Source organism: Bos indicus x Bos taurus, chromosome 14 (assembly GCF_003369695.1).
Source record: "Bos indicus x Bos taurus breed Angus x Brahman F1 hybrid chromosome 14, Bos_hybrid_MaternalHap_v2.0, whole genome shotgun sequence".
Taxonomy (NCBI): Eukaryota; Metazoa; Chordata; class Mammalia; order Artiodactyla; family Bovidae; genus Bos; species Bos indicus x Bos taurus.
Genome location: NC_040089.1, coordinates 52415472 through 52430752, shown reverse-complemented (window position 1 = coordinate 52430752; position 15281 = coordinate 52415472). Strand labels below are relative to the sequence as shown.

Genomic DNA, 15281 nt, shown 5'->3' with positions numbered 1-15281 from the left:
CTGTGCGACCCCATAGACAGCAGCCCACCAGGCTCCCCCGTCCCTGGGACTCTCCAGGCAAGAACACTGGAGTGGGTTGCCATTTCCTTCTCCAATGCATGAAAGTGAAAAGTGAAAGTGAAGTTGCTCAGTCCTGTCTGTCTCTTAGCACCCCCGTGGACTGCAGCCTATCAGGCTCCTCCATCCATGGGATTTTCCAGGCAAGAGTACTGGAGTGGGGTGCTGTTGTCTTCTCTGATATATGCAGATGACACCACCCTTATGGTAGAAAGCAATGAGATACTAAAAAGCCTCTTGATAAAGCTGAAAGAACAGAGTGAAAAAGTGGCTTAAAACTCAACATTCAAAAAACAAAGATCATGGCATCTGGTCCCATCAGTTCAGTCCAGTTCAGTCACTCAGTTGGGTCTTTGTGACCTCATGGATGGCAGCACACCAGGATCCCCTGTACATCACCAACTCCTGGAGCATGCTCAAACTCAAGTCCACCGAGTCAGTGATGCCATCCAACCATCTTATCCTCTGTTGTCCCCTTCTCCTCCTGCCTTCATCCTTTCCCAGCATCAGGGTCTTTTCTAATGAGTCAACTCTTTGCATCGGTGGTCAAAGTACTGGAGTGTCAGCTTCAGCATCAGTCTTTACAATAGATATTCAGGACTGATTTCCTTTAGGATGGACTGGTTGGATCTCCTTGCAGTCCAAGGGGCTCTCAAGAGTCTTCTCCAACACCATAGTTCAAAAGCATCAATTCTTTAGTGCACAGCTTTCTTTATGGTCCAACTCTCACATCCATACATGACTACTGGAAAAACCATAGCTTTGCCTACATGGACTTTTGTCAGCAAAGTAATGTCTCTGCTTCTTTATATGCTGCCTAGTTTGGTCATAGCTTTTCTTTCATGGAGCAAGCATCTTTTAATCATGGCTGCAGTCACCATCTGCAGTGATTTTGGAACCCAAGAAAATAAAGTCTGTCACTTTCTCCATTGTTTCCCCATCTATTTGCCATGAAGTGATACAACTGGATGCCATGATCTTCATTTTTTTGAATGTTGAGTTTTAAGCCAGCTTTTTTCACTGTCTTCTTTCACTTTCATCAAGAGGCTGTTTAGTTCCTCTTCACTTTATGCCATAAGGGTGGTGTTATCTGCATATCTGAGGTTATTGATATTTCTCCCGGGATTCTTGATTCCAGTTTGTGCTTTATCCAGCCTGGCATTTTGCATGATGTGTTATCCATATAAGTGAAATAAACAGGGTGACAAAGTACAGCCTTGACATACTCCTTTCCCTATTTGGAACCAGTCTGTTGTTCCATGTCCTGTTCTAACTGTTGGTTCTTGACCTGCATACAGATTTCCCAGGAGGTAGGTAAGATGGTCTGGTATAGTCTGTTTAAGCATTTTACACAGTTTGCTCTGATCCACACAATCAAAAGCTTTGGAGTAGTCAATGAAGCAGATGTTTTTCTGGAATTCTCCTGCTTTTTCTATGATCCAACAGATGTTGGTAATTTCATCTTTGGTCCTCTTCTTTTTCTAAATCCAGCTTGAACATCTGGAAGTTCTTGGTTCACATACTGTTGAAGCCTTGCTTGGAGAATTTTCAGCATTATTTGCTAGATGAGATGAGTGCAATTGTGCGGTAGTTTGAAATGTCTTTGGCACTGCCTTTCTTCATGATTGGAATGAAAACTGACCTTTTCCAGTCCTGTGGGGACTGCTGAGTTTTCCAAATTTGCTGGCCTAATGAGTGCAGCACTTTCTGATCCCATCACTTCATGGCAAAATAGAGGGGGGAAACAATGGAAACAGTGACAAACTTTATTTTCTTGGGCTCCAAAATCACTGCAGATGATGACTGCAGCCAAGAAATTATATAATGCCTGTTCCTTGCAAGAAAAGCTATGAGAAACCTAGACAGCATATTAAGAAGCAGAGGCTTTATTTGCTGACAAAGGTCCATATATTCAAAGCTATGGTTTTTCCAGTAGTTATGTATGGCTGTGAGAGTTGGACTATAAAGAAAGCTGAGTGCTATATAATTGATACTTTTGAACTGTGGTGTTGGACAAGACTCTTGAGGGTCCCTTGGATGGCAAGGAGATCAAATCAGTCAATCCTAAGGGAAATCAGTCCTGAATATTTGTTGGAAGGACTGATGCTGAAAGTGATGCCCCAACACTTTGGTCACATGATGCCGAGAGCTGACTCATTAGAAAAGTCCCTGATGGTGGGAAAGATTGAAGGCAGGAGGAGAAGAGGACAACAGGATGAGACAATTGGAAGGCATCACCAACTTGATGGACATGACTGAGCAAACTCTGTGAGTTGGTGATGGATGAGGTATCCAGGCATGCTGCAGTCCAGGGGTCGCTAAGAGTTGGACATGACTGAGCCACTGAGTAGAACTGAATGAACTGTCCTTTCTTTATTCACTTGTTCAGGCAAGATGCAGACTAATAAATATTTATGTAGGGAATCATAAAGAGAGAAAATGTACAGAATACATTTCAGCAATGAATTCATCTTTTGAACTTAGAAATCATTTAGCTTTTGGTTTTCAAACTACGATTATCTTTCAAAGTATTAAAGCTATTGTTGCTGCTTTAGACTGTACCTACATACTGCTAGCACCAATGAACAATTTACTGAAAAAGGCTAATGAGTTACTAAAAAAGTAAACAGCCTAATTCATAGTTTTCTAACTGATCTCCCTGTTTTCTAATTTGCTACGCTGGAGTATACATGCAGCTCTGGCCACTACAGAAGCACAAATTGGGCATTATCTACTGATTGATAAGTGCTGAGGTTAAGGAAATCAAATATTTTCTGGTCTGTTTCTATATATTTCTGTACCGAATGTACTTTAAGTGTTTTTGTTCATAACCATTTTTGACATCATATTTTTCACATAATATAATCTTTGACTCTCAAAGATTTTCTTACTTTGTGTTAAAAACAGAAGAAAACATTAAGCTATTTGTTAATATAATATACAAGGTACATGTTCACCTTGGAAATGCTAATATAATTTTTGCAAATTTAATTTAGTAGCATCTTGATCTTGTGAAATGATCATGGAACTGGTCTGACAAAGTCATATGAAACAGAATGAATTTATGAAACTACGGTCATAATAGATGAAAGAATATAGTCACTATGGTTTCATATTTCACTAAATATAAAAGTAAATATTTTCATATATATAATGTAACAGAATTTAACATAAAAATAAATTTAAAAACCTCTGAAACCATCTAAATGCTCTTTTAAGAAAGTGAATATTATGAAGACAGAACCCATAATAATTCTATACAAAGAACTGAAATTGCAATTCTTCATAAATTATGTTGCAGGAATAAAAGCTATGAAGTTAATGATCTGGAATAGTCATTTAAAACTATAAGATTCTAGAACAGATACAGTTGTGAAACAAGAGAGTATAAATGAATGAGTGATAATGATCCAAAGCATAAAGTTATTGGATGATAATTTTAGAAAGACTCACAGCATGCTGAATAGATTAAACATTTTATATTGAAAAAAAATCTATTGATGTTTTAAAATTACATGTAATAAAATATGAACAGCTGGTTCTCTTTTATGGATTTCTTTGCAAGAAATGATTATTTTCTACTGGGATAATTACTGACTGATTTATTTTTTATTTCCATTTGCTCACATTTTAATGTCCCTAAACACTTAGAAGAGGTCATTGTTTGCAAGTAAAAGTATTTGAAGTGATAAAAAAAAAAAATGTCTAATTTTAATACCTTTTCAATCACTGGCTAAATATATATTACACTCAATTTTTCCATGACAATTTCAAACATTGCCAAATCAAACAGAAATTCCTAGATGAAACCTACCATGATAACTGAGCACAAAAAAGCCACTTGTTGTGAAATCACTGTGGAATTTGATTAGAATCTGATTGGAAGTGCTGTAGACTGATTCCAAAGCAGTATTGCCACTGAACTGTCCAATCTGTGGTGAGTTTTGGTCTGGTCCATCCCTACAGGGGAGAGACAGGGCAGGGAGGAGGCAGGAGAGTGAGATTGATGTTTTGGGAAAGTTTCACACAAAGTATTACATATGAGATACAAAGATGCAGTAGATGAAATAATCAGCACATGCCAAATCATATTGGTGTATGTTTATTTGGATGACAAAATATTTAAAAATGTAAAGTGAGAAATAGATCACATTTTCACCTAAATGAAATGCACCTATATTGAGTGAAGTCGCTCAGTCGTGTCCGACTCTTTGCGACCCCATGGACACCAGGCTCCTCCGTCCATGGGATTTTCTAGGCATAGTACTGGAGTGGGTTGCACCCATATTAGCTGTAATTAATTAAATTGCCTTGGCTTCCTGGTCACAACCCAGATCCTCCCAAATGCTGGAGGTTTTCCCTCCTTTTATTTTCTTCAAAATAATCTTGAGAATCATAGACTGTCAAATTTAGAAAGAATTTTAGAGGTCATACAGTAATTCAATTAACAAACTAAAAAATTAATTCTTATGTTTTCTTTATAGTTTAGAGATATTTCAATTAACAGGATAATAATAATACAAAATAATATGATGAATTATTATGATAGAAATTCAGTAGCTGTATTAAGCAACTTATTGGAATACAGCCTTTTAAATTTCACTAGTTTTGAAATACAGAACTTTCTTACCATAAACTTACTCTGATTTAATTCCCAGGTTTTGCACATTATTTTAATAACAAATTTAATCTTCACCCATAAAGTTTTTGTTCTATGTGTTTAGCTACTTCATGGCAAACAAACTGAATCTTTTTTATTTGTCTTATTCTGCAAAACACAGTCACCTTCAGTTATTCACACCAGTTCAAGCATCACATGGCAATCTGTATAGAGGACCGTGATATATTTTTACTCCTATCCTATTTCACTGTTACACACAGTTGAATCAATCAGTAACAGAGGTCTTGGCTTACCATACAGTGATGAAATCATAGATTGGTTCTGTTTGTAGGACAGTAAAGTTGATGTAGATTCCATTCCCAGGGGGTACTTTTACGAGCCAAAAACAGTCTTGAAAGTTTGGATATTCATCTGGATACCCAGGAGAGTAAATGGTTCCATTCATTGCAGTTATATTCCCTCCACAAAGAGCTACAGAAAAGATACAATATGTTTAAGTAGAATCATAGTAAATTGATTACAAAATTTGCAAACATTTCATACCTCTTAGACAGTATAAAAGACATCTGTGTTATGTTTCCACCTCAGTTAAGGTATATAAAATAAAGCTGGAAACCATGAACCAAACAGAGTGAATGTTTGTTTATTTTTCAGCATGAGGTATTCTACATTGTTTTTCACTATCACTAGATTAGTAAATTACATTGTATTTGCTTTTTTCAAATACTTTATCCATATATATATATATATATATATACTGTTCAAAAGTTGAACAGTATATCATGTATAAATATAAGGACTTATATCATGTATAAATATATCATATATAAATATATCATGTATATCATGTATAAATATAAGGACTTATAAGAGGATCGAGGCATTTTTATTTATTTATTTTAGAAGAAATGACCCCAAATTCAGTAACAGTATCTGGGCTACTGTTTTATAAAAGAATGATTACTAAACAAACACACATGCAATCACATAGACATCGCATAGGAGAAGCTCTAAAGTGTTAACCAACTTTACTTCAGCATCCAATAGAGAAGATTAGGACTCTTGACTCAAGAATGACAAAATTAGTTCTTTATTATGGAGTTTTAAGGTCTTTGCTAACTATTATTCTTCAACTGAAAGGAAGACTCTATATTTAGCATGACATTTGAAGAGATAAAACAAACAAACAGAAAAAGAGTACCAAAACAAGAATTATTAAACACAGATTATATCACCTAAAAGATAGCTTCAAGTTAGAAGCATACCTTCACACCTTGGAAGTGGATGATTCCAGTTACGACTCACTCCATGAAGGCAAGTGAGGGCTGAATTTCCAATCAGTGTATATCCAGGGAAACATTCAAATGAAATGGTTTGACCCACAGTAAAATCATTGCCGATCACAAAACCATTTCGAAATGGGCGTGGATCAGGACAGCTTTGCAACTGATAGGCTGGAAAACGTAAAAAAAAGAAAAATTTCCCTTCTGAATTATGAAAGACCACAAGAGGGTACTATTTGCAATCTGCAAAATAGAGGTAGTGCTGCTTGCAGTTGGTTAGAAATAATAATTTGGGTTTATAGCAAGTGATGTTAATGACTGTATGTTTCTTATGTCTATAATTTTCATATTAAAATTTTAGCATAATTTATTAAAATGCATTGTTTAGTCACTCACTGATGAAATCTGTTTAAAGTTTTAATGAAAATATAAATTACCCTTAAAGTCACAATTTTAATCAAACATACTCTGATCCCTTTACCTAGAATGCAATTGCTTTCTGGTTATATCACATGTATATAAAATAAAATAAATATATGTGTAAGCCTAATTCTGAATCTTTCTGAAATTCTTAAGCTAATTTTCCCTCTAAAAGAAATAAATCACCCTCTATCAAGTTTTTCTAAAGAAGTCATTTAACAATATAAAGTACTAGGAAATAATTTCCTTCTAACACAAATTTTGTAATTCAGTCATCATTGAAGCACAACTATTTTATTTGTTCATACTAATGTTGTTCTACATGCTTTTATCACCGTATCCTAAAAGCTTTGCTTACTCCCTTTTACATATTAGGTGCTTAATAAACACTGCTGAAAAAATTTTGAACCTACAAACAGTATATATACTCATATATTATTAATATTTGAGACTTTATTTTTAAGAAATTCAAAACCATATATAATTAGTAAAATTTAAATTACCAGCAGAGATTATTTTTCTACTGACTATTTAAATTCCTTTTTTAAAAACTTTTTTATTTTTCAGTAATTCCAAAGTTACACAGAGGTTGCAATAGAAAGAACTATGCCATCAACAAGGTTTCCCAGTGGTTAACTCTGATACATATTCATCATTCTCTCTTTCTTTCCCTAACCCTGTCCCCATCTACATCTCTGTGTGTGTGTATATATGTGTGTGAACACACTTTCTTCTTTTCAAATTAGTGGAGAATAACTTGACATATCACTTCTATCTCACAAAGAAAAGGACACTCCTATGTAACCACAAAATTGAGAACATTGAGCATATTAAATTCTAAATTTTCCAAATCAGAAATTTACATTTAAGGTTGAATAAGGGGAGGCCTTACAATAGCTGTGAAAAGAACAGAAGTGAAAAGCAAAGCAGAAAAGGAAAGATATAAACATCTGAATGCAGAGTTCCAAAGAATAGCAAAAAGAGACAAGAAAGCCTTCTTCAGCGATCAATGCAAAGAAATAGAGGAAAACAACAGAATGGGAAAGACTAGGGATCTCTTCAAGAAAACCAGAGATACCAAAGGAACATTTCATGCAAAGATGGGCTCGATAAGGACAGAAATGGTATGGACCTAATAGAAGCAGAAGATATGAAGAAGAGATGGCAAGAATACACAGAAGAACTGTACAAAAAAGATCTTCACGACCCAGATAATCACGATGGTGTGATCATCACCTAGAGCCAGACAGCCTGGAATGTGAAATCAAGTGGGCCTTAGAAAGCATCACTATGAACAAAGCTAGTGGAGGTGATGGCATTCCAGTTGAGCTATTCCAAATCCTGAAAGATGATGCTGTGTAAGTGCTGCACTCAATATGCCAGCAAATTTGGAAAACTCAGCAGTGGCCACAGGACTGGAAAAGGTCAGTTTTCATTCCAATCCCAAAGAAAGGCAATGCCAAAGAATGCTCAAACTACCACACAATTGCACTCATCTCACACGCTAGTAAAGTAATGCTCAAAATTCTCCAAGCCAGGCTTCAGCAATATGTGAACCGTGAAATTCCTGATGTTCAGGCTGGTTTTAGAAAAGGCAGAGGAACCAGAGATCAAATTGCCAACATCTGCTGGATCATGGAAAAAGCAAAAAAGTTTCAGAAAAGCATCTATTTCTGCTTTATTGACTATGCCAAAGCATTTGACTGTGTGGATCACAATATACTGTGGAAAATTCTGAAAGAGATGGGAATACCAGACCACCTGACCTGCCTCTTGAGAAATTTGTATGCAGGTCAGGAAGCAACAGTTAGAACTGGACATGGAACAACAGACTGGTTCCAAATAGGAAAAGGAGTACGTCAAGGCTGTATATTGTCACCCTCTTTATTTAACTTATATGCAGAGTACATCATGAGAAACGCTGGACTGGAAGAAGCACAAGCTGGAATAAAGATTGCTGGGAGAAGTATCAATAACCTCAGATATGCAGATGACACCACCCTTATGGCAGAAAGTGAAGAGGAACTAAAAAGCCTCTTGATGAAAGTGAAAGTGGAGAGTGAAAAAGTTGGCTTAAAGCTCAACATTCAGAAAACGAAGATCATGGCATCCGGTCCCATCACTTCATGGGAAATAGATGGGGAAACAGTGGGAACAGTGTCAGACTTTATTTTCTGGGCTCCAAAATCACTACAGATGGTGACTGCAGCCATGAAATTAAAAGACGCTTACTCCTTGGAAGGAAAGTTATGACCAACCTAGATAGCATATTCAAAAGCAGAGACATTACTTTGCCAACAAAGGTCCGTCTAGTCAAGGCTATGGTTTTCCTGTGGTCATGTATGGATGTGAGAGTTGGACTGTGAAGAAGGCTGAGCACTGAAGAGTTGATGCTTTTGAACTGTGGTGTTGGAGAAGACTCTTGAGAGTCCCTTGGACTGCAAGGAGATCCAACCAGTCCATTCTAAAGGAGATCAGCCCTGGGATTTCTTTGGAAGGAATGATGCTAAAGCTGAAACTCCAGTACTTTGGCCACCTCATGCGAAGAGTTGACTCATTGGAAAAGACTCTGATGCTGGGAGGGATTGAGGGCAGGAGGAGAAGGGGACGACAGAGGATGAGATGGCTGGATAGCATCACTGACTTGATGGACGTGAGTCTGGGTGAACTCCGGGAGTTGGTGATGGACAGGGAGGCCTGGCGTGCTGCAGTTCATGGGGTCGCAAAGAGTGGGACACGACTGAGCGACTGATCTGATCCGGAGGTCCCTGAGTTGTTAACTAACATATCACTCTATATTTTAAATTTTAATACTCTAAAGTTTTCAGAGTTAGTCAACAGTCCTTTAAGGATATTAAGTGTTTAATTGTCATTTTCATTTGAATTAATATTCCATAAGCAAAATATATCAAATCCAAAAAGTCATTTCAGTTTAGGGTAAATGTATATCAAGGCAATGGCACCCCACTCCAGTACTCTTGCCTGGCAAATCCCATGGATGGAGGAGCCTGTAGGCTGCAGTCCATGGGGTTGCTAAGAGTCGGACACAACTGAGCGACTTCACTTTCACTTTTCACTTTCATGCATTGTAGAAGGAAATGGCAACCCACTCCAGTGTTCTTGCCTGGAGAATACCAGGGACAGCGGAGCCTGGTGGGCTGACGTCTCTGGGGTCACACAGAGTCGGACACGACTGATGCGACTTAGCAGCAGCAGCAGCAGTTAGGATATATTATTCTATTAAATAAATGCTTTCAATTTTCAATCACATTTAAAGGTAATTTTTCTCAGTTTTATTAAAATATAATTTATATACATCACTGCATGAATTTAAGGTGTACAGTAGAGTGATTTGACTTAGATGCTTTGTTCCAGTTCCAGTTCAGTCACTCAGTCATGTCCGACTCCTTGCAAACCCATGAACCGCAGCACACCAAGCCTCCCTGTCCATCACCAACTCCCAGAGTTCACTCAAACCCATGTCAATTGAGTCGGTGATGCCATCCAATCATCTCATTCTCTGTGGTCCCCTTCTCCTCCTCCTCTCAATCTTTCTGAAAATCAGTGTCTTTTCAAATGAGTCAGCTCTTCGCATCAGGTGGCCAAAGTATTGGAGTTTCAGCTTCAACATCAGTCCTTCCAATGAACACCCAGGACTGATCACCTTTAGGATGGACTGGTTGGATCTCCTTGCAGTCCAAGGGACTCTCAAGAGTCTTCTCCAACACCACAGTTCAAAAGCTTCCATTCTTCAGTGCTCAGCTTTCTTTATAGTTCAACTCTCACATCCATACATGATTACTGGAAAAACCATAGCCTTGACTAGACAGACCTTTGTTGACAAAGTAATGTGTCTGCTTTTTAATATGTTGTCTACTTTGGTCATAACTTTCCTTCCAAGGAGTAAGGGTCTTTTAATTCCATGGCTGGAGCCACCATCTGCAGTAATTTTGGAGCCCAGAAAAATAAAGTCTGTCACTGTTTCCATTGTTTCCCCTTCTATTTGCCATGAATTGATGGGACCAGATGCCATGATCTTAGTGTTCTGAATGTTGAGCTTTAAGCCAACTTTTTCACTCTCCTCTTTCACTTTCATCAAGAGGCTCTTTCATTCTTTTTCACTTTCTGCCATAAGTGTGGTATCATCTGCATATCTGAGGTTACTGATATTTCTCCCAGCAATCTTGATTCCAGCTTGTGCTTCATCCAGCCCAGCATTTCTCATCACGTACTCTGCATGTAAGTTAAATAAGCTGGGTGACAATATACAGCTTTGACGAACTCTTTTTCCTATTTGGAACCAGTTTGTTGTTCCATGTCCAGTTCTAACTGTTGCTTCCTGACCTGCATACAGGTTTCTCAAGAGGCAGGTCAGGTGGTCTGGTACTCCCATCTCTTTCAGAATTTTCCACAGTATATTGTGATCCACACAGTCAAAGGCTTTGGCATAATTAATAAAGCAGAAATAGATGTTTTTCTGGAACTTTTTTGCTTTTTCCATGATCCAGCTAATGTTGGCAATTTGATCTCTCGTTCCTCTGCCTTTTCTAAAACCAGCTTGAACATCTGGAAGTTCACGGTTCACGAATTACTGAAGCCTGGCTTGGAGAATTTTGAGCATTACTATACTATCGTGTGAGATGAGTGCAATTGTGCGGTAGTTTGAGCATTCTTCGGCGTTTTCTTTCTTTGGGATTGGAATGACCTTTTCCAGATGTTTTGTGAAATGTTGTCTATGATAAGCTTAGTTGGCTGGATAATCTTGAATAGAATAAAACTCATTGACACTTGAATAATCCTGTGGTAATTTACATATTTCACCTTTCTATGCTTTTTAGTTTAATGAGGATATATAGGAAATACATTTTAAATGATCAGGAGAAAGTTCGCATCCTAATATCATATATAATACAGGACCTAAATCCTAAATGTTGCCATTAATAGCACTAATGTGGAACAAGTCCTTTAGTAGAAGAGTATCCTTATCAGTAATTATATACAATTCATTCTTCCAATATTCAGAATGTTTTTAAATTTGCATCACAAACTTATGTAAAAATAACAGATTCTGTGAATCTGTATTAACTTTTAAAAAAATGTTATTAGCTCAAAAATATAAACTCAGTAAAAGAAGAGATAGTTTTTAAATTCAACATAATTAACAAATAATATCTAGTGATCATTGCTATACATGATGGCTCATGTCAATAATATTAATATTATATAAATAAAAGTAACAAATGCTATATATTTTTATTTTATTATGCAAATAAATATTTTTTCAAGGACATATTGACTGAAAAATGCAGTAAAAAATGTTCAGATTTTAGATTTTTCACATTCAAACAAGAATTTGGCTTTGAAAGACCAAAGGAAAATGAGTGCATGGCAAGACGATGAAGTCAGGTTTAAGGTGAATAGCAAAGTGTTTAGCATAAGACCCCATACACTTGTTAGAGAAGAACCACAAATATACTTCTGAGCCTTTTAGATGCAAAGAAGAAACTCAATCAGTTTCCCAGAAGTTTCTGAAATTAATTTCCTCAGGAATACTGTACATTTTGTACAGAAATGTGACAGTTATGATTTTCTGTTTTATATACAGGATGATATGTGGTACTATTAAATTATGTTTGCAAGCCTAAGCTAAACTGTAATCACTGAGACCCATGTGCAGTTGAATGTTACAATGTCTATTTTCAGTTCAGTTCAGTCACTCAGTCCTATCTATTTGCGACCCCATAGACTGCAGCATGCTAGGCCTCCCTGTCCATCACCAACTCCCCGAGTTCACGCAAACTCATGTCCATTGAGTCAATGATGCCATCCAACCATCTTAATCTCTGTCATCCCCTTTTCCTCCTGTCCTCAACTTTTCCCAGCATCAAGGTCTTTTCAAATGAGTCAGCTCTTCATATCAGGTGGCCAAACTATTGGAGTTTCAGCTTCAGCACCAATCCTTCCAATGAACACTCAAGACTGATCTCCTTTAGGATGGACTGGTTGGATATCCTTGCAGTCCAAGGGACTCTCAAGAGTCTTCTCCAACACCACAGTTCAAAAGTATCAATTCTTCAGCACTCAGCTTTCTTTATAGTCCAACTCTCACATCCATACATGACTACTGGAAAAACTATAGCCTTGACTAGACAGACCCTTGTTGGTAAAGCAATGTCTCTGCTTTTTAATATGCTATCTAGGTTGGGCACAACTTTCCTTCCAAGGAATATGCATCTTTTAATTTATGGCAGCAGTCACCATCTGCAGTGATTTGGGAGCCCCCCAAAATAAGTCTGACACTGTTTCCCCATCTATTTCCCATGAAGTGATGGGACCAGATGCCATGATCTTAGTTTTCTGAACCCTGAGCTTTAAGCCAACTTTTTCATTCTCCTCTTTCACTTTCATCAAGTGGCTCTTTAGTTCCTCTTCACTTTCTGCCATAAGGTGGTGTCATCTGCATATCTGAGGTTATTGATATTTCTCGTGGCAATCTTGATTCCAGCTTGTGCTTCATCCAGCCCAGCATTTCTCATGATGTACTCTGCATATAAGTTAAATAAGCAGGGTGACAGTATACTGCCTTGACGTACTCCTTTTCCTATTTGGAACCAGTCTGTTGTTCTATGTCCAGTTCTAACTGTTGCTTCCTGACCTGCATACAGGTTTCTCAAGGGGCAGGTCAGGTGCCCTGGTATTCTCATCTCTTTCAGAATTTTCCACAGTTTATGTGATCCACACAGTCAAAATCTAACTACTCTTAAATTTCTTTTTAAGTATATACTTCTATTCAGCAAATATTTATTGTGCTCTTACTCTTGTAGTTACTTGAGACACATCAATGAACAACACAAAGATCTCTGCTCTGGTGGAGCTCATGTCCAAAAGTATCACCTACTTGTGAGTCAACTAGAAATCAGGAAAAACTTGAATTAAATTTTTTAAAAATCACATGGTCATTAAATCCTTTAATAATTAAGGCAGTGATGTAATTAAAGTTTGTTACTTTTGATTGAATATTATAATCACTGGAACTGTATTGTTTGAATAAATATTATAACTTAAACATTTACTTTTAAATCTCAGACTTTTAAGATATGAAGTGACAGTAAAAAGCAAAAACAGAAAACACCAAAACAAAAACTACACTAAATAATTACTAATGATATACAACATGGTAAATATTTTATAATCATTTCATCACAAAGTTCAAAACAACTTATCTGAGAGGTACTCTTATTAACTCTATCATGAAAATGAAAAAATGAACTCATGCCCTATATCACTTAAGATTGAACATAGAGAATCTACATTTAAGCCTAGGTCTTCCAGAGTCTAAGCTTTATATTCTAAAGGGATGAAATTCATGTTCAAGGTCATGCAGCAGACTTATATTGGAAATAGGCCTAATATAATATGATTGACAAAGTATTTATTTATTTCATATTCTCAAAGCAGTAGAGTGATATCAATGAATGTTATGTTATTCTTTCATTATAAAGTAAGAGAATAACTTTACATATAGTAGATGAGCACCACAAAATATCTTTTCAATATACTCATTTTGATATGAAAGCAAAGACTCAATCTTACATTTCCCCATGTCCTGTCTGACTGCCTGGCCTTGATTTGTTTTATTTGATTGTGTATTAAAATGAATTAAATACTTTTTTCATGGTTAGAATTTGTAAGGCGTCAAAAAGACATAATTTTCCCACATTTGGTTGCCTGAAAATTGCATTATTTAAAACTCTTCCTAACTGAAGCTTGCCTTGGTAGGGCTCCTTTTTTCTTTCTAAAACACAACATAGAAAATACTTAAGAGTTAGATTGCTAATAGCTGTCTATAGGCTAAATAATTTCTCATTTTGTATTATTCCACTCACCTTGGTATACAATGTGAAACCCTTGTTTGTTTTGTGAATAGTCACTGTGAAAATACAAGCTGGTTTCATGGGTTGTGCTAAACAGGGAAGATGGTATTTGAGGACCACTAAGTCGCCCAATAACAGTACTAGTTTCTGAGGATCCACTTCTTACTTCCAAATAATCATGTATGGTTTCTGTAGAAAAATTTACAAACTGCAGATGGACACCTAAGGAAGAAAAACAAACATTATGCTACCTTATTTTTTACCAAATTAAGTGCATGCATATACACAAACACACACATTCACATTAATGTTCTTAAGATACATTTGCATTTAGGTTGAGAGGCATACTGTCAAGATCTGGGCCATGGGTTTGTTGTCTGCTCAGAACAATTAGCTTTGCTATAGTGCAAATAGAATACTGCTCTCAAATGCCATAATTTGTCACATGGGAAACATCTCATTTTACTACAATGTCACCATAACAAAACTAATTAAGAAAGTAGCTTTCTTGCTCTTTAATACCATTTAAAATTAGATCAATCAACTCTTAAAGATGAAAAGCCACTCAATAATTTTTATTTTGTAAAAGGCCAATTTGAGGGCAAAATACGATTGCAAAGTTTTATATATTAACATAATCAGATTTCACAACTGTGTTAGAAATTAGTCACATACAGGGGATAAATCAACTTCTCCAAAATATCATTTTGAGGCATATAATTTTCAGTATTCTGTTTTAATATTTTCTTGTCAGAAGATAATGCCAAATGTTATATAATATTCGTGATAAAATCTAGGGGTCATTGTTATTTGCTACATTACAAAATAATTTCTTTATAAACATAACTAAAATATGGGACAGTGAAATGCCTCTGGGGTAGAAAAAATAAAAGTTGCATTGAGGTTGTTGTTCAGTCACTCAGTCATGTTGGACTCTGTGGCCCCATGGATGGCAGCGTGCCAGGCTTCCCTGTCCTTCACCATCTTCCAGAGTTTGCTCAAACTCATGTCCACTGAGTTGGTGAC

The 15281-nt window shown here is 36.5% G+C and overlaps 1 protein-coding gene across 2 annotated transcripts in view; it reads right to left on the bottom strand.

Moving 5' to 3' along the window:
* CSMD3 (CUB and Sushi multiple domains 3) overlaps nucleotides 1-15281 on the bottom strand; it is a 1467857-nt gene that overhangs the window by 131666 nt on the left and 1320910 nt on the right. For both annotated transcript variants that reach the window (XM_027561290.1, XM_027561291.1), the window contains 4 exons: nucleotides 14268-14477; nucleotides 5944-6132; nucleotides 4972-5149; nucleotides 3872-4017 (listed from right to left, as the gene is read on the bottom strand). In XM_027561290.1, coding sequence (XP_027417091.1) covers nucleotides 3872-4017; nucleotides 4972-5149; nucleotides 5944-6132; nucleotides 14268-14477 — 723 coding nt within the window. The remainder of the gene's footprint in view (nucleotides 1-3871; nucleotides 4018-4971; nucleotides 5150-5943; nucleotides 6133-14267; nucleotides 14478-15281) is intronic.